The following is a 19,793-nucleotide window of genomic DNA, read 5'->3' on the forward strand; positions in this document are numbered from 1 at the left end:
CACAGCCCAGTTCTGGGGTCTCCTGTTGGAACCATTGCCCTAGAAGCCAGTGGTAAAATGCAGATCAAGTCCCCTCAGTATGCACCAGGAGGAGAGGCAAGTGGATGTGACTCCTGAGCAGACCCATCTGCCTCGGACCTGAGCACTCTTGGTGCCGTGTGTGCTCAGAACTTGCAGAGCCAGGCCAGAGCGCTGGTTAAGAGACAGCCCAGGAGTACTACCTTCATCCTAAATACCCCAGGGAAGTTGGGTAGGGTAGGCTTTGATGAGGATTGGCTCCAGAACCCCTGCAGCTGTTTAAAGTTAAACCCCAGAGTCTTACCTTGATGGAGCTGCAAGGGTAGAATCGTAATCGAGTGGTGTCTAGGGGTTGGCCTGGTGGGAGGTTCTCAGTTCACTGGGGATGTGCCTTTGGAAGGTGGGTCCCACAGTAGGAGTAGACACAGCAGCCTGAGTCAGTCCCCCGCTGGCCTCTCTGCCTTGTGACATGCACGTGCTCCTTCCCCTGAGCCCCAATCCCTTGCTATCATCAACCTCCAGGCAGAACCAAGGGGACCTGTTGATCTTGGACTGTGAACCTCCAAATCTGTAAGCCGGAGTAAACCGCCTTTCTTTCCAAGTGGTTGTGTCAGGTGTTTGTAATGGTGATGGAAAGCTGACATGGGGGATGTGCCCCGAGGACCAGCCCCATGTTGGGGCAGAGGAAGGAGGGTGACTCACCTGGCCACTCCCCAGCCATTGCATTCCCAGCATTGCCTGAGGGTCCTCACCCAGCCACTAGAGAGCCCACGTGACAACAGGACTGTGCCTTTCCTCTTGCAGCCTCCAGCTGAGCAGAGAAAGCATCTGTGGAAGAAATCCCCCGTGCAGCGGCATTAGCTGAGCTAATTGACAATGTAATTAATTAATCACTGTGGTCCTAGGGGGCTTCCTTTCCTGCACCCCCTTAGCTCTGCTTCATTGCAGTATTATCTACACTGAGCTTGCAAGCTCAGTTCTAAGACGAGCAAAACTGGGAGAGAAAGAAAAGGAAAATCCTAAGCCTTCCAGACCCAGAAGTTAGGGGTGAGAGAGAAGGAGGCACGCAGCGGATGGCAGTCCCTTCTCAACACGTCTCCAGATTCTAATCCCGTTCAGTAGTGGCCAAGAAGGCTATGCAAGAGGCAAATGTATTTGCTGAGATGTCTCTGATCCTGACCTTCTGTGGCCCCTTGCAAGGTCCCTGGAGTTTTCTGGTTTGAGTGAGCAATATGCCAGTTCTCACAACTGCCCGTGCAACAGAGTAGTGTCCCAAACCTGGGGAATGGAGGCTGGTGAGAACACGGTTTTCTGGCCATGGCCTTCCACTGGACGTGAGAATTGTCACCCACTGCCTCTCAGAGGTTGTAGGGGTTCAATCAGGTAAGCACATTCAGGCTTTGGAAAAACAAACTTAACTCAAATGGAAAAGAAAGCATAGGTTGCAGGCCAGTGAGTTTCTTCCCTGGAAACGTGGGGCCTGAGACGCTTTTGCCTGCCTTGCATGCAGGAGCAGCCGGTCAGAGACCCTTCCCTGGTCCACACAGGGAGCGAGAGCCGAATCCTCCACTTCGGCCCTCTCTGCTCGGGCGGCTTCTGTCTTTCTGGAGTGGGTTTAGGTTGGCACAGGGGCCACACACTCACTGCTGACCTTGATTTCCTTGTTCTTCTCCAACTCCACAGACAAACAAAGCCGTGGCCAAGGGCGACTTCCACCAGGCCAGCACCAGCTCCCGCCGGGCACTGTTCCTGGCCGTGCTGTCCATCACCATTGGCACTGGCATCTACGTGGGCGTGGCCGTCGCCCTCATTGCCTACCTCTCCAAGAGCAACCACCTCTGAGCTCCCTGCAGGCACGACAGGGGAAGGACTTGGGCCAGGTCCCTGTGGCTGCAGATGGAGGATTGCCCATGACCACACTGGGCCCTGGAATTTTCTACCCATGGATTTCTTTTGTTTCTACCCTCAAAGTTCATTGTCACAGCACTGTGTAGAGCACCGGGCAGACGGGCACTGCGAATCCTTCCCAAGGGAAGCTCCAAAGATCCCAACCTGTAAGGCTGTCCCTGGATAGATTCTGGGGGATGGATGACAATGCAGCTCTCAGCGGCCTGCCAGTGCCTGAAACACCACTGCATTAGCAATATACAAACAGTTTAAAATAAAAGTGTTTATTTTTTATGGAATACGGTGCAATAGGCAGAGGGCCGGGGGCCGTGTTGCTGTGCTGTCGGCAGCGTGCTAGCCTCCTCTGTGTGACCCCTGCCCCATCCATTCACCTTCCACACCACAAGGAAACGGGGCCAGAGGGAAGATGAAGAAGCAACCATTGCCTGTGGACGGTCCGGACTGGAGAATGCAAAGCCAGAATAGCGTGCATGGGATCTGCCTCAGGCCCTTTGCACTCCCGCTGTGCTTCCGCAGCCTGGGAACACGGCCTCCTTCAGAAGGTATCCTAACTCAGCAGCTACCCGCAGCAGCAATACGCAACCTTGGGACGCTCCCTGCCTCTCCCACCCCCACCCGCTGAGCCCGGCCGAGCCAGACTCCTGAAGAACGGGAGCCCCACCTTTGCTCAGAGACCTGGAGGCAAAGGAGCCGGGAAGGCCCGAGGCGCGTGGTTGTCAAACACTGGCCTCCCAGACGCTCCCCTGGCCGTCAGCAGTGATGCCAACGATCCTGGAGCCGAGTCCCGCTGTACTCTGTCCACTAAATGAATAGCTATTTTCTTGTCATTTTTTTTAAGCGCAACTCTTGCTTCATGCTGCTTAAGTCACCTGACAAATGCTGAGAAATAAGTAACCACGGACATTTTAATACCATTTCACTGCTGTTTTACGAGTGTTCCTTATTTAACAAAAAATGATCTTTTAGCTCGTTTGCTTAAGACCTTTTCTTTCTGATGGCTAGTGATGGTTGGGTTGCACTGAGCCTTTCCACTGACTGTTGAGTAACTGCAGAGCCACCGGGGGTGCAGAGGTAGTGGGGGCCTCCCCCAACAAGATCACCATGGCCTGGGCTGCTGCTTTAAATCTCCACCTTGCTAATAACCACTGTCATCACCCCAGTGCTCGCAAGAGTGCACCTAGGAGGTCCTAGACCCTCTCCCTAGGACTGTGGTTCCACCCACGGCACTGAACCCCTTCCTGACACCTGAGTCCCAGCCCAGAAACATGGTCCCGATTGACCAGCAGTGCAGCCCGGCAATGCCAATGTGCAGCCCAGGTTGAGAATGGCAGCCCTGGAACAAGGAACACAAGGTTGATTGCCCCTTGACCTTGAACACTGAGTTAGTTCTGAAAATTATGAGTAGCTCAAACCCAAGATCCACCTCCCTTTTGTCTCTAACGGATCGGCCAAAACCTGAACTCTAGGGCCCTAACCCTAAGAAGAATATTCAAGAGGAGCCAGCATCCCTGCAAGAGAACAGAGAGCATGAGTTTGGGGTCAAACCCACCGGGATTGGAATGCAGCTAGTCTGTGTGACCTTACACAAATGTCTGCACCCTCTCTGATCCTCAGCCTCACTCAGCCAGTGGTGGGTGGGGGTGACTGATGAGGCCCCAGGTTACAGCAGGAAGACTGGAGAATGCCCAAGCTATAGGGTGCAGTGCCCGACTCGTGCACAGCAGCTGGGATGGCTGGGATTGCTGTTGGCGTCCGAGGCAGGCCGTGTCCATGGTGGGTCCACATCTGTCCCTCTGTCCACCCAGGCTCTCAGTATTTGCTCACTCACTGGAATCTGTCCTGGAACAATCCATTGTGAGCTCGAGGGGTGGCCAGCGTTGCCAATCTTTGGATCTGGTGAAGTAGCCGCCCCCCCCCCCCGCCAGCTCCATCAGTCACCCCAAGCCCCACCCTGTGTGCAGGCGACTTTGACTCCTGCTGAAACAACCGCCCATCTTAACGCCAGCCTCTGTCTTACCTGAGGTAGCAGCCTTGATTTTGAAGGGATTAGACCTCACTCGATTGTTTGAGTGCTGCCAACTCTCTCTTGAGGGCCAGGCGCTGAGACTATCAGTGTGCGTAGTCCCAGTGAGTGTAAGCATCGAGGCCCAGCAGCTCAGGTAGATGGGTAGACACAGGGTGTGGCCTTCCTGAGATGGGCGTGGCCTGGGCAGGAGGGGAGGTGCATGTCATCCACCGTGGCTCTTTTAGTGACTACAGCTCCTTTAGCACGTTGGGGGTATCTGTGCCTCCTCAGACCTACGTCATCATCATCTGTGTACCCACCCAGCCCTGGGCACTCGGCACGAGCTATCTCATGCAATCCTTCCAAGGACTGTGGCAGGGGACTGGAGAGAATGGACAAACCAGAGAAGGAAGCCCGCCCAGCACCCTGTGAGCACCAGACAGTGAGAGCACAGAGGCCACATGCACACACTGGGCATGCCAGGTGGCAGGGAGCTACAGCAGCACCACCCAGGGCCAAGCCTTAGATTCTGCACCAAGCTCACTGAACCCAACATCCTCCCCTAAAATCATGCACCTGCCACACAGAGAGACCCAGAACCCAGAAGTCCCTGTGCCTAAGTCCTGTCTGAGCCCAGGAAATGGGCAAAACGAACACACAGCCCTCGGTCCTCACTGCCCATGACTTCCTGTTCCACCTCAAGGGTTCTCTCTCTTCTTTACAAAGCAAGAAACAGTAAATGATGTTTTGGCCTAGATGGTGTCCTTGGTGGGTCTCTTAGGGACGTGCCAGAGATTCATGTTTTCATTTTACAACCTGTCTTGGCCAGCAGGAGGCAGGAGCCATTCAGGGGAGAGGATGGGGAGCCCAAGGTGACGTCCATGGAGAAGGACATCTCGACCGAGACTTGTACAGGTGTCTCCCTCCCACACCCCATAGGTGCACAAGGTATCCCGGCCCCCACCAGCCTCATGTCTCCCCACTGTCCCTGCTTCACCCAGCAGCCCTGAGTTCACCAGCTGTGCCCCTCCTAGCAGGTGCCTTCATGGCTGGGGGCATGGCTGTTCTCTTGTAAGACCTGATTTTTTTTTTTTAGATTTTATTTATTTATTTGAAAGGTATAGCTACAGACAGAATGAGGCAGAGACAGGGAGAAAGCTTTTCTATCTGTCAATCTGCTCCCCAGATGGCCCCAATAGCTAGAGTTGAGCTGATCCAAAGCCAGAAGCCAGGAGCTTCCGGGCCTCCCATGCTTGTGCAGGGACCCAAGCACTTGGGCCATCTTCTGCTGCTTTCCCAGGTTATAGCAGAGAGCTGGATCAGAAGTGGAGTACCCAGGACTCAAACCGGTGCCCATATGGAATGCCTGTGCTGCAGGCAGAGGCTTAGCCCATACGCCACAGCGCCGACCCCAGATCCGAAGCTTACAAGAGAATCTTACAAGCTCTCTGCTGCATGAGGATGGCAGGGTTTGTGACAGGCATCCCTACTTCACCAGCTACCTCAGACACACCAGATTCTCCAGGCCACAGGTCCCTGGACTTCACTCAGCATCCCTAATTTCTTTTCTTTTCTTTCTTTTTTTTTTTTTTGTTAAGATTTTATTTTATTTATATGAAAGACAGAGTTACAGAGAGAGGTGGAGACAGAGAGGTCTTCCATCCATTGGTTCACTCCCTAGATGGCTGCAATGGCCGGAGTTGCGCCCATCCGAAGCCAAGAGCTAGGAGCTTCTTCCAGGTCTCCCACATGGGTGCAGGGGCCCAAGGACTTGGGCCATCTTCTACTGCTTTCCCAGGCCATAGCAGAGAGCTGGATCAGAAGAGGAGCAGCCAGGACTCAAACCGGCGTCCATATAGGATTCCAGTGCTTCAGACCTGGGCTTTAACCCGCTGCACCACAGCACCAGCCCCTGTGTCCCTAATTTCTACAGGTGCCCAACCTGTTACCTTACCAGGTCGATGTCCTCTCATACCCAGATAGCCCCAATTGTCCCCTAAAGAACTACCCTGGCTCTCAAGGAGAACATGGTATGGGAGGCTCCAACTAGGAGGTAACTGGGACATCAGCAGCCCCACAGCTAAACAAGGAGCAGGTCCAGGGACAACGGGAGGTGCACCTCTGCAACCTGGCTGGCCCCTGCACCCAAGCAGGCCTGCGTGTGAAAGACATCGGTGGGGCAGTCATCCCCTTCCCCTCCCTGGGATCCAAATGCAAAGTGGTCACCAAGGCAGAGGGCCTGGCCAGAGCTGCCTTTGCACAGCCCCAGGGGCCCAAATTTCAGGGCCCATGCTCGAAACTGTGTGTGGCGCCCCCTAGAGGTTCCAGCCTGATGGCTCAAAGGCTAGCCCTTGTGAGGGCCTTTGTGAGTCCCCTGTCCCGCCCAACTGCATTTGTTGCCCTGAGTGGGCCTGGATGTGCACTGACCACCAAACCAGTTGGTGCCACTCAACGCTCAGGCTGAAAGGCAGCCTCACCTCCTGGCCTGAGGTCACTCCCGCCTCTTCTTTGCTGTGACCACATTGGAAGTGTTAGAGGACAGAGCCAGCAGCCCTGTGAGGCTGGGGCTGGGGTGTCCGCTCCCCCAGGAATGCTCCCCAGTCCCCTTCCTCCCCCTCTCCAAGCCCCTGCCTCTCAAGATTCTGGGCATCTTAGGAAAGAACAGAGCATGCTCAACCCAGAGACAGGCATGCATGGAGGCCTGCAGGTGGCTGGCTCCCAGCAAACAAGGATGTAAACCAGGAGCGAGCTTGTCAGCCTGCTGAGCTGCTGGCAGGAGAGGAACCTCCATGCAGGACAAGGGCGGAAGGGCAGGGACTCTGATCTGTGCTTAGGGCACAGCAGGATGTAGGTTTATCAGGATTTGTCCCTGCTTCCGCCATTGCTGTCCTTACCCTGTGCTTTGTTTTTGAAAACCCAAAAACCAGGCCAGATTTCCTTTTTTTTTTTTTTTTTTAAGATTTCTTTATTTGAAAGGCAGAATGATAGAGAGAGAAAGACACACACACACACACACACAGAAAGAGAGAGAGAGAGAGAGAGAGAGAGAGAGAGAGAGAGAGAGAGATTTTCCATCCACAAGTTTATTCCCCAGAATGGTTATGACAGCCGGGGCTGGGCCAGGTCACAACCAGGAGCCTAGAATTCCATCCAGGTCTCCCCACATGTGGGGCAGGGACCCAAACACTTGACCCACCTTCCAGGTGCATTAGCCAGGAGCTTGGTCAGAAGTGGAGCACCAGGCCTTATATGAGAGGCAGTGGCTTTAAGCACTAAACCACAGTGCTGGCCTCCAGGCCACCAAGTCCCTGGCTTTCTCCGTGGGCGACTGCACCTTCAGCACATGGGGTCTGGAGGGCACAGTTGAGAGGCCCCAGCTGTGCTACCCCAGGCTCTGCTGCTGCAGGCTTGCTGCCTCCCCAAAGGTCAGCGTTAGCATTGGGATTGCTCCCCAGCACCCCATGGCCATGCTTGCTGTCCCTGCAATGCTGAGCTCTCCATGGTGGATCTGCGCCTCAGGCGGCCGGATGACGCTCCCTTAGCTGAGCACAGCTGCCAATCTCCTCTTCACTCAAGAGCCGCTGGCTCCAGCACTGAATGAGCTCGGGCAGCCTGACCCAGGCTCATGCATGCAGCTTTAGCAACAGGGCACGCTTTAGCCAGCAAAGGTTGGCTGAATACAGGGTGTTCTGCACATTACCAGGCAAGTGCCCAGGAGTCTGTCCCTGCACCCCAACTGTCTTGAGGGGACGGATTCTGCTTTGCTTTTCACTGAAATCCAGTCATTTGGAGGCAATTTCAAGATATATAGGGCAGATATAGAGATCATGACAGATAGAAGTAGATATACATGATAGATAATAGAGATACATTGATAATAGAGATACATGGATAGATGAGTGATCAGACAGCTCTGCTGTCTGTCTACACTACAACATCCATATTTGGGCCCAATCTGATTGAATGGATCAAGATTTGTAGCGGGGGACAAGATGGTACAAGATACTCTACACCACCCGGAGAAGGTTCCAGGTCATTTGCAGCAGCATCCATGTTTCCATTTGAACTGGCTCAGGAGCCGCCCCTGAGGAGGGTGGGCAGAGCACTGGCTAAGGGCCAAGTTCATGACAAGCTCCCCAAGAGCCTTAAAACCCTCCTGCATGGCACAGCAAGGCAAGTCCTCCATTTACTCTCTCAAGAGGCCTTTGTGTCATTAGAAGCAAGAGATGGTCACTGTGCAGGTTGAACTTAGGATATCAGGCACACTCCAGCACTCCCCATCCCTCCTTCTAGTCCTCAGTGAAATGGCCACATTTGCAACCATCTGGGGAGTGAACCAGCAGGTGAAGATCTCTGTCAATTCGTGTGTGTTTGTGTGCGCGCGTGCATGGCATGTGTGTATCTGTGTGTGTGTCTGTCTCCCACACTCTGCACCTATCTCTCTGTCCCTATTTACCTGCATTTCAAATAAACATATAAATAAATCTTTAATTTAAAAAAAAAGGTGCCTCTCAATGAGACCCACCTCAGACGAGTGCCAACCAGCCAAGCCAACCTGGGATCCACCTGCGGCCCCATGAGAGGCTTCTCTGGAAACTTCATGGCCTGACTTAGCTAAAGAGAGAAAGGGAAAGGGGAGTGACTCCCTTCTGTGTCCTGTAGCTGCCCCAGCCTCCACCTCCCTTCCCTCGACAAGTACCAGTGTGAGAACAGGAACAATAACTGTGTCTGCACACCCGCTCTGGTCCAACCACTGAGGCCCAGCCCCTGCCTAGGTGCCAAAGCCACAGCTCCACAGTGGGAAGACTTGCTCAACCCCGGGCAGTTTGGGGTACACAGGGACTTGTGTCTCCTGGTGGCTGAGCTGCTCTGCTGGGGGTGAATGCCAGGGTGCAGGTCACACCAGACGGGCCACACACATTGTTAGAAGCTCCACAGTCTCTTCTAGGCTGCTGGTCTGTGCGGGAAATATCCTCACCTTCCACTCAAGAGGTTGACTTGAACTCAGGAAGCGCAGTGAAAACGAGACTTCAGTAGTATCAGTCTTGCAAGATGAGCAGGCACTCCTGGGGACAGTTACAGCAAGCAATGTGAGTTCTAGCAGGCTGGCCCCTCCCCTGGCCCCCCATTGGCTGAGAACTCTGGGGTGTACAATCTTCCCCCATGTTGCCTAAGTTGCAATGTTACCTTCTTCATTCCTTCTCTGTATTTTAATTTCCTCTTGTGAGTGGGCCACTCCATAACATCCTGGTTGCATAGTGAGTATTGCTACATCTGCAAGTCAGCTGATGGTGATTTTCCACTCTGTGTTGAAAATGGACTTCCAGAAGTTTTCTTGGAGTCCAGATGTCCCCAGAGGGCCAGGTGCTCTCTGCCATGCACACTGCTGGCCAGGAAATCAGAAACACAAGGCTGCAGCTGCTGGAGGGAAGAACACGGTTTCTTCTACTCCTTCCCACTGAAGAAACACAGGATTAAGTTTGAAAACAGGTTGCAGGGCCGGCACTGTGGCATAGCGGGTAAAGCTGCCGCCTGCAGTGCCGGCATCCCATATGAGCACTGGATCGAGTTCCCCTTGCTCTGCTTCCGATCCAGCTCTCTGTGTGGCCTGGTAAAGCAGTAGAAGATGGCCCAAGTGCTTGGGCCCCTGCACCCGCGTGGGAGACTTGGAAGAAGCTCCTGGTCCCTGGCTTCGGATTGGCTCAGCTCCAGCCATTGTGGCCACCTGGGGAGTGAACCAGCAGATGGAAGACCTCTCTCTGTCTCTCTCTGCCTCTCCTTCTCCCTCTGTGTAACTCTGACTTTCAAATAAATAAATGAATCCTTTAAAAAAAAAAAAAAAACGAAATCAGGTTGGATGAGGTTCAGCAGGGGCCACTAGGGAAAGATAAGGTTCATTTTAGTTTTCAGCAGGATTTGTGCACTCCAAGTCCTTTGGCCTCACTGTGGAATAGAACTGGAGCCACCGTGCAGTAGCACCTTTCCTCCTCAGAGCGATTCAGCGAGCATTTGCCAAAGGCATCAGTGCAGGTGCATAAGCTAAGACCTGGCTACAGCACCTGTCCGGGGGGCATTTATCCTACACCTCCGGGGAGGAGTGTCAGGGCCACAGACCTCCTCACGTCCAAGACCGTGCATTAGGCGAGGGTTCGCTGAGGCTGGGGAAGTAACCTCAAAGAGAAGTCGATTTCTCCTCCAGCACTCTTGCAAGATCATTCCGTTCCTCTGGACGGCCCGTAGATTCTTTCAGTTCTGACACTTGGCTTGGCACTGCTCACAATGCAGCACCTGGCTCCACGTGCACACTGCACGGGTGCAGGATCACTGGTGAGCCTCCTGCCTGTTCCAGCTCGCTGAGCTTCCTGCAAGAGGTGGAGGCCCCTGGTGAGGCTCTCACTTCTCCCAAGATGGGCAGGGAGCGACCACAGTGCTTCTCCATCCACTCACTCCAAGGGTCCCCCCAGTGCACAGCCTGTGATGGCGGATCTACACCGTGAGGTGAGACCTTGGCTGGGGATTCAGTGCCCTTTCCTTGTCACTCCAATAATGCTTGATTCTTCCATTAGCCCTAAGTAATAGGACAGGAAAGGAGACGTTCTCAGGCTGATGAAGTCCCGCAACAGATTAAGAGCCAGCGAGATCTGATCAGCCTCGGTTGATCAGATGCATGGCCGTGCGTCCAACATGGACTCAGTGCCCAGCAAAGAAGACAGCTTCACCCCTGGGCCACGACCATACCCTCCCCAGGAAATGACCACGTCAGGAGGTGCCACAAGGCCTGGCCATTCCCCCTGTGCAGGCCACCAGCAGCAGCCTTTGTTCTGAGGTGCGCTGTGGCTGCAGGTGTGCCCCATGTTCTGCCAGCACCACCCCCGGCCCAATTAACCACCTCCAGTTACTCAACAGGTGTCACTCCTCAAAATGTCTTTTTAAATTAATTTTTGCTTACTTATTTGAGAGGCAGACAGAGGGAGTGTCCATCCACTGATTCACCCCCCTCCAAATGCCCACAATGGCCTGGGGGTTCAAAGCTGGGAGCCACGAACTCAATCCAGGTCTCCCCCATGGGTGATAGGGTCCCAGGAACTTGAGCCATCACCACAGCTTAGCGGGAAGCTGAAGACAGAAGCAAAGCCAGGGAATCAGACCCAGGTACCCTGATACAGGAAGTGGGCATCCCAAACAGGGGCTTAACCGCTTGGCCAAATGCCCACCCCCTGCCCCAATTAAACTTTTTTCCTCTCCTTCCCAGTACTGGTTCCTGGAGAAGCCAAAATGCAGTGGTCCCCACCAGTGACGTCTGGGAAACAAGGTCTCTGATTTAGGGACACAGAAGCCTGAAGAGGTGACAAGACCCGAGACCATGTGACTCCCCCGTCACCACCAACAGCCCCTCTTGCCACAAGTGCAGTCCCCTCCACATTGATCCCACGCTTGTCATCGTCACGCTCCATTCTCACAGATGAACCAGCGATGACAGACTGGGCTCCTGTGTGCATATGCCTGCTGTTCCCTTCTGATCAGGAGCTGTGGTTTAGCAAGAGGCTGACTTGCTACAGAAGTCATTAGGGAGAGAGGTTTGACGGGGTGACGTCACCGGCACCCGGGGTGGGGGCTCGGTTCTGTGGTTCTTTTCCCCAACATGCACTGACTGTGGGTCACACTCTGCCCATCTTTGAAGGCATCCAAGGTCAGTCAAGGCCGTTCTTTGACTCCTGCCCAATCTCATTTCCAGAGCTTTTAACATTAGGCCCCACCTGTCACTCATCCCCATGAGTGACAGATGGGCGCGGGACTAGCTCCGTCCTCCCTCCCCCAGCATTTTTTTTTTATCACAGACCTGCTCAGGACTCAGTTGTGCTCTGAGCGCAGAAGGGATGATGGTTATGGATAAGAAAAAGCCCAGCTTTGTGGAGGTAGACGGGACTCCTTCCCACGACTCTCTCCACGTGCATTGGCAGAAGAGGCGGGAGGACTTAGGGTGGTGGGTGAGTCCAGGTGGTCCCAGTACAGCCAGGACTAACCACGCTGCACAGACATAAAGGGGGGTGCCGATGGCGGCAAGGGCCACATGCTCTGGTCCAGCAGCTCAAGTAGGGCATTGTTCTGGGAGCAGCCTCGCATTCTTTCCATTGAATCCCTGTGCACGTGCACAATAGCGGGCTCCAATGACAGAGGCAAGCCGCTGTGCGGTTCGTGTCCCTGCACAGAGGGAGGCCGGGCGCTTTTGCTCCAGGTCACACAGCGGCAAGGCCATGCAGACCCTGGCCAGCTGGCTTTTCCTTTAGGCCATTGACATCTGCATGTTCTGGAGTCATCAGCAGCTCTTTCTCATGCCCCTCCACCAGTCATGCAGCATTAACCATCACTCACTTCTTTGATCCTTTGAGATGGGAGCTGCCTGTCTCACCCCCACCCCAGCCCTGCCACTTCCCCGCCCCCCACTCACTGGCAGGAAACCTTTGAAACCACTCACTGTGGCCTCTGGCTCACAGGGCTGCATGGATTTCTTTCAGGCCTGACTGTGTTGGGTTGCTGCTCATGGATTGTGGCCCCTGCTAAAATGGGGTCCCCGCCTTGGGCCCTCCCTCTCTCCACCACAGCGCTGTTTCTCTGTACCCGTTACAGAGCTTTGTGATAGAACTCTGCCCCAATGTCTGCAGTAAGGAGAGGAAAGGCCTCCAGGCAATGTGGGTGGAGCTTCCTGAAGTTCAATTTGCAGAGTTCTACCCAACCAGTGCTCTCCAAGACAGCGATGGGTTAATCCATCCAAACTGAAATGAGAAGCCCATCTTCAAGGGAGTTCAGAGTAGGCAGCTGGGGGGCTTGAAGATTGTGGGTCCTGGAATTGAAGGAATGGATCAATCACAGGGACCGATGTCCCGTGGTGACACTGGGCAGCCATGGCTAGGGCCCTGTTGGGGTCGGTGGGTGCACTGCACACTGCACATGCTGGGGTCCCTGTGGGTCTTATTTCTGGTTTCTCAGAGCTTGGATTCAGATCTTTCCACACCCCCAGATCACAAGGGAATTTTTCCGGTATGTAGCCTCTGCCAGTGACCGCAGAGTTACACGGCACACAGGTGTACCCGGAGGTCCCGCTTGCTGTGACAGATGCTTCCCCCACAGCTCTCACATCCTCGGGCCCTGGCCGTGTGTCTCTCTCCAGATGCCTGCTGTGCATCTACAGTGAGGTCAGGGGAGGAAGAGGCTGGGACCTCTTCCTGCTGCCTCTCAGCCAATCCACCTGTGCAGCCAGCTGGCCCAGCCACCCGTGTGCTCCCTAACTCCATACTGGGGTTTCCACTCTTTGTGCTCAACAACTGACTCAGAAGATTTGAATCTTTCCAGGGCGCACCAAGCAAACCGGTGTTCCCTCTTACCCAGGCGTGCACAAACACACACACACACACACACACAATAACAATATGACTCCTAACGCTAACACAGCTCTGCTATATAGAACCCATCTCCTGGGCCAGAAAGGCATGTCCAGGTCACGAGGGACCCTGCCAGCCTCGTGGCCTGCCTGCTCCTGGCTTAGCTGCAGCACCACCATGCTGGCTGTAACTCGGCCTTTTTTAAAGATTTATTTTTATTTATTTGAAAAAGTTACAGAGAGAGGTAGAGCCAGAGAGAGAGGTCTTCCCTCCACTGGTTCACTCCCCAGATGTCTGCAACAGCCAGAGCTGAGTTGATCCAAAGCCAGGAGCCAGGAGATTTTTTCCAGGTCTCCTACGTGGATACAGGGGCCCAAGGACTTGGGCCATCTTCTATTGCTTTCCCAGGCCATAGCAGAGAGCTGGATCGGAAGTGGAACAGCCGGGACTCGAACTGGCGTCCATATGGGAGGCTGGCACTGCAGGCCGGGGTTTTAACCTGCTGGGCCACAGCACCAGCCCTGAGATTTGTCATCTTAAGATGATGAACAAACCACAGGTATTTGCTCCTTGTTCAATCCATAGAGACCTTGGTAAAGGGGCAAAGGCACTGTTTTCAGATTTACTTGGTTATTTAAGAGCATGGTCTTCCATCCACTGGTTCACTCCCCGAATGTCTGCAATGGCCAGAGCTGGTGCAGGACCAAAGCTGGAAGCAGGCACTCCATCCAGGTCTCCCACACATGTGGCAGGGACCCAAGTACTTCAGCTATCACTTGCTGCCTTCCAGGGTGTACATTAGCAGGAAGCTGGAGTCAAGAGACAGAGCCAGGACTAGAACTCAGGCACTCTGAAATGTGATACAAGCATCTTAAAACTGCTAGGCCAGACAGCTGCTTCTAAGGTACACTGGATGACTGTCCTTGTCCCCGTCCACTTTCCAAGATTGCTTTTTCTATTAAAAAGAGAAATGAGAGTGTATTGAGTGTATTTTATGTCCTAACATTACTCACATAGATTAGTTTCCTCAAATATAATCCTAAGGGGAAATTGCCAATTTTCTGTGTTTGTAGAAAATCCATTTTCATAGATTGACCTCTCCCAGTAGGTGCCATGTCATTCTGGTTCGGGGCTGTCGCTGTCGTCCACCTCTCCGTGGTTTCCAGGTAACCAGGCCCCACCCCTCCTGAGTGATGCACAATGACTGCTCCGTGCCTTGGCTTGGATCTGCGCTCTCTTCCTCATCCACAGGGCAGAGTCCCCGGTGCAGAGCAGACAGCCCTGCTCCATGTTCACTGGCTCACACCGACAGGAGGCTCTGCCTGGAAGGCGAGGGAGCCCCCAGTGGTTTCCACAGTCGAGACTGGGGCCCAGGAGAGTTCATCCAGGCCCAGCTCTCCCTCCTCCCTGTAGCATGCACAGTCATATGACCCCGGATGAGAGTATATGCCTGCGTTAAAGGTGCGTTCTTTTTCTAAGCATTTATTTATTTGAGAGAGAGGTAGAGAGAGAGAGAGAGTTTTTTCAGATGCTGGTTCACTCCCCAAATGGCTGCAACAGCCAGGGCTGGGTCAGGCTGAAACCAGGAGACGGGAGCTTCTTCCATGTCTCCCACATGGGTGCAAGGGCCCAAGCACTTGAACTATCTTTTGCTGCTTTCCCAGGTGCATTAGCAGGGAGCTGGATCAGAAGTGGAGTGGCTAAGACTCAATCCAGTCCTCTGATAAGGGATGTCAGCAGTTAGACGCAGCAGCCTACAGTGCCACAACAATGCCCCCCCCCATATCTGCTTTCTGTTGCTAAAAAAAAGCACTTGAGTTTGGGTACATTGTATAGAAAAGTTTGTTTTTTTAAATATTTATTTTATTTATTTGAAAGGCAGAGAGAGAGAGAGAGAGAGAGAGAATTATCTCCCATCCTCTGGCTCACTCCCAAATGGCCACAATGGCCAGGGCTGGCCAGATCAGAGCTGGGAGCCAGGAGCTTCATCTGGCTCTTCCGCATGGGTGCAGGGGCCCAAGCACTTGGGTCGTCTTATCACTGCTTTCCCAGGAGCATTAGCAGGAGCTGGATTGGAAGTGCAGCAGCCAGGTCTCAAACCAGCGCCCACCTGGTCCAGTGACAGCTTAACCTGCTATGCCACAACACCAGCCCCAGGAAAGAGTTTTTTTATATATATATATATACTCAAAATTTTGGAGCTAAAAATGCAACCCTTTGTGTCTGGGCTCTGATGAGGGGTCCCTTCCCATGTCAGACCATGGTGAAAAAACAGAAAGAGAAACAGCCCCAGGCAGAAGATTCCAAGCTCCTGGGATGAGCTTCATTCTACAAGACCAGTGACACAACTACCTTCCATTGGGCCCCTCCTCTTAAAGGTGCCAGCATCCCAGCAGGGCTGCACTAAAGACCCAGCCTGCAGCACAGGTGCAGGACAGCCCACAGCCAAACCACACAGTGCCCCCCAGACATTTGACACCTTGCCGTGGTCCAGTGCTGCAGCCACCACACTATGCAACATTGTGCACTTGAAGTGCCACTGGTCTGCCTGAGAAACTGAATGTCCTATTTAAACAGCCAGATGCTGCTAGTGGATAACGTGCTGGTCTGGACAGGCAGAGTGGTGGGCGGGAGTGGAGAGCCACTTCCTCAAGGCACAGAGTTCACGCTTTAGCTTGGATAAGACCAGGATCAGGAAGAAAGCATCCTCTGTCTACCACAAGCCAGCATGGGTCACTTTAAAGGCATTGCTTAGCAGGCCCTTGGAGCACAGAGAACAGGTAGAAGTTGGGGGCATGGAGCCCGATACCAATGGAGCCTGTTCTGGGGTGAAGAGATGAATGGTGCTGGCCATATGTGCATCCCGAGCCAGCAGGAAGGAGGAGGTGGAGCCAGGGGCTGGGGCTCCATGTTGGGTCAAAGGCAGCCAGTGTGATGGGCAGGAGGGGACCCCAACCTCCTTCCTGGGAGACCTCACTCACATCTGGGTCCTTCTGCAAATTGTGGTCCAGGAGCCCATACACAAGGCTTATACAGATGTGCAAATGGGAAGTCTGCATAAAGTCTGAACTTGACCAACAGTCATGGACCAGTGTGGGTTCCTCCGTCTGACAAATGCACCTTGATGATGCAAGAAGGGGACACTGGAGGAAGCAAGCTGGGGGAGGGGCACATGGGAGTGTCCTGGGCTATGTCTGCAGCTTTTCTAGAACCCTAAAATTTTCCATTTTCTAAAAGAAAATGCGCGTTTCTTTAAAAAGCAGTCCCTGAGCTCCACCTTAGAAATTCCGGAATCAGTAGCTTTATGGGGGGCCACGAGTCAGGAGGATTTTAACTGGCTCACCAGGGGGCTCGAGGGTCTGAACACTGATGTGAGAAGTCCTGAACTTTTCTTACACCGCGCCTCACTGGAGCCGCATCTGGTGCCCAAGTTCTCAGAGGCAGCTTTCTGCCCGAGGCAGCATTGGCGTGGAGAGAAAGCCAGACGAACACGTCCAGCAGAGGCTGAAATTACAACACAGAGGTCCTTGGAGACAGGGAGGGCCAGAGAGAGCCAAGGTCACACAGAGATCAATTCCAACCTTGTCCAAGAGGGACAAAGGGCTGAGGCACCTGCTATGCCCATCAGCGTAGCACCCACCCAGAGCACCTGACTCTTAGATTTCACTCTTTGAAAGGCAAACACACCAGGGCGTGTGGCTAAGGCTTTAGGCTTAAAGCCAGAGTGGACAATGAGTGGAAGATTCAATCTTTTCATGGAAAGAGGGAAAAAAATTGGAAATCAAAGTGCAGAAGTCCTAGTGTTCTGCCCCCCAGGGCCTTCTGCTGGGTTAAGAACATTCTCGGTTGAACAAGGGAGTTTGCCAGCATGGCTTGTGAAAGCAGAGACATTGGGAGACCACCCCAGCCCCGTGGCATCGTAAGGACCAAGAGCTTTGTACCCGGGGGGTTGGAGAGGGACATTTCAAGCACAAACAAGGAAAGCAGGTATGTAGGGGCTTGGAGGGGAGCAGGTGTGGCCAGCAGGAGCTTGGCAGGGCAGCCTGCACCCTGGGTAGAAAGACACAGTCAGACCAAGGTCTTTTCTTCTTCCCCCAGGGAAGCAGGGGTAGGAGAACTGTGCTCTGTGGAGGCAACGGTAGTGGCAGCTCCCAAGGTCAGAGGGAGCCCAGACAGCCTGGGAAGAGAGCCTGGTTCAACAAGTGACATGGGCGGGGCGGGGGTGGGGGGACTCCGAGGGCCAGTGCTGAAACGTTGGCCAAGGGTACATTGCTGAGACCCCAGAGGCAGGACGTGGCAGCTGACCAGGGGCAGGTGGTACAAGGAGTCGGGGCATAGCCCTGCGCAGATCAGCTGGATGCAGTCTGTGAGCGAGTTACTCTGTCTCCTGAAACCTCAGTCTCTCCAGCTGTGCAATGGGTGTGATGACAGCAAGTTCCTCATGGACAACACAGGATGGGGTGGTGGTGGGGGGAGGTTGTTCAGAGATCTCGGATGTCAGGAACTCTCGCAGTCCATACACAAGATGTGGTAAAAATGCTAGCTGTTGCATCAATAACAGCTCCGAATCCCCTCTCAAGTTAAGCCCCTGCCTGCGATACCAGCATCTCCTATGGGCACTGGTTCGAATCCTGGATGTTCCGCTTCCCATCCAGCTCTCTGCTAATGCACCTCGGAAAAGCACCAGAAGATGGCCCAAGTGCTTGGGCCTCTGCACCCACATAGGAGACCTGCATGGAGTTTCAGGCTCCTGGCTTCACCCTGACACAGCCCTGGCCATTGAGGCATTTGGAGAATGAACCAGTCTCTCTCTCTCTCTCTCTCTCTCTCTCTCTCTCTCTCTCTCTCTCCCCTCCACCTTCCAAATATATAAATAAATAAATAAATGTCTAAAAAACCAATTTCCTCTGATATCTGGAACCCAGGTGGGCTCCGTTTTACAATGGAGGCTGCAGAAGGCAGATGAGGGGGTCACAGACATAGCCTCTGTCCAGCACCATAGGGCTCCCGCTCTCAGAAGCAGTGACAAAAGCTGTTGTGTGGGACCTGGGTTTGCCCCACAAGGCATGGGTCTGTGCTTCCCTTTGCTGGCAGGCTCCCTGTGGCCTGGGCCAGTCGACCCCCAGGGCTGGCACAGTCCCAGGATTCCCCGGGAGCCAGCACACAGAGGCCAGCGTGGATTATGGGCTTCCTAACGGGGTTTGTCCAGGCTGTCTCATCACTACCCTCTCCACCCTGCCCAAAAGAGTACTATGAATCAGAGGGTTCCTTGTTACGGAATGGAGTCCACTATGGGAGCAGACAAGGTGCCCGTAGAATTGAAGCTCTGTGCTTCCCAGCCCTGCCACCCAAGTCATTTCTGCATCCTTGGGAAGCCAGAGTTGCACACCCCTGCCTGTCTCTGGGACCTTTGCGAGCCCTGCTGGCATACAGCAGAAGAAACACACCTTCCAAAGATGAACTGCATTTCCAGGGAGGCTGAGGGCGGCAGGAAGTCAGCTGGGGAGGCAGGGGACCCACAGGAGCTGGTGAGGAGGGGGAGATATCTTCAGGAGGTCAGCAGAGAGACCTAGGAGCAAGGCCCTTGCAGCCCAAGAGCCAGAGACAAGGAGGCCAGGGCAGGCGGACACAGGGGTGCCCAGCTGAGGGTACAAGGACAGGGCATTCACACACGGAGCAGCCGCGTGACTCAGAGAAACCTCAGCAGTAACTGAACATCACAAGTGTCTGGGGCACCATGAGTGACATTCCATGCCCCTCATGGAGCTGGCTTCCTCCTGCCTTTTCCCAGGTGGCCTTGTGGGTGGGGACAGCCAGACCTGCAGAAGCTGTTACAAAACACCGGTCCCCAGATCCCACCTTTGAGTGATGACTCCACATCCAGGGAGTCAGTGCTTTTACAGCCCCCAAGGTGATCCCAATGAGCAGCAGGTGTGACAACGGCCAAACCCCAGGGCTGCAGGATTCCGGCTCCAGGCAGTAAACAAAGGACACCTCCAGGAGAACTCTCGGGTCCTGGGTGTCCTGGGAGACGTGGCTGTCTTACCGTATCCCAGGTACACCTCCTAAGTCTTCTTCACGCCTGGCCTCCACCTGCTGAGGCTGCAGGCTGGCGGTGACAGCCTGAGGAGTTATTGCTGTCGTAAATTTAAAGAAATGAAGCATTTCAGAAGATCATTTTCTTTCTGGTTCCCAGCCAGTTTCCTGAGGGGAAGAGAGCTATAAATCCTCCTTCCCCCTGAGCAGGCCTTCGTCCCCTCTCTGCCAGCCCCACAGCTGCCCGCCTAATCTCCCTCCACAGTGCCACGGCCAAAGGGACTTTATTTGCTCAAGCACTCAATCAAGGACTTTCTGTCTCTCCCCTCTCTGGCTTTTGTTTGAAGGTTTATCTATTTGAAAGGCAGTTATAGAGAGAGATGGAGAGACAGAGACAGAGAGAAATCTTCCATGGCCACAACAGCTGGGGCTGGGCCAGGCCCAAG

General features: G+C 53.9%; 1 protein-coding gene across 4 annotated transcripts in view; it reads left to right on the plus strand.

The window, feature by feature from the left end:
• The window catches only part of SYNDIG1 (synapse differentiation inducing 1), a 215,223-nt gene that overhangs the window by 170,956 nt on the left and 24,474 nt on the right, over positions 1-19,793 (plus strand). For 3 of the 4 annotated variants that reach the window (XM_008275449.5, XM_008275450.5, XM_070051445.2), the window contains exon 4: positions 1,702-2,892. The exons of the other annotated variant lie outside the window; for it this stretch is intronic. In XM_008275449.5, coding sequence (XP_008273671.3) covers positions 1,702-1,860 — 159 coding nt within the window. In that variant the 3' untranslated portion in view covers positions 1,861-2,892. Of the gene's footprint in view, positions 1-1,701; positions 2,893-19,793 lie in introns of those variants that run through there. 4 annotated transcript variants of the gene reach the window in all.

The sequence above is a fragment of the Oryctolagus cuniculus genome, chromosome 11 (genome assembly GCF_051225735.1).
Source record: "Oryctolagus cuniculus isolate XC-2025 breed Fujian yellow rabbit chromosome 11, ASM5122573v1, whole genome shotgun sequence".
NCBI classification, from domain to species: domain Eukaryota; kingdom Metazoa; phylum Chordata; class Mammalia; order Lagomorpha; family Leporidae; genus Oryctolagus; species Oryctolagus cuniculus.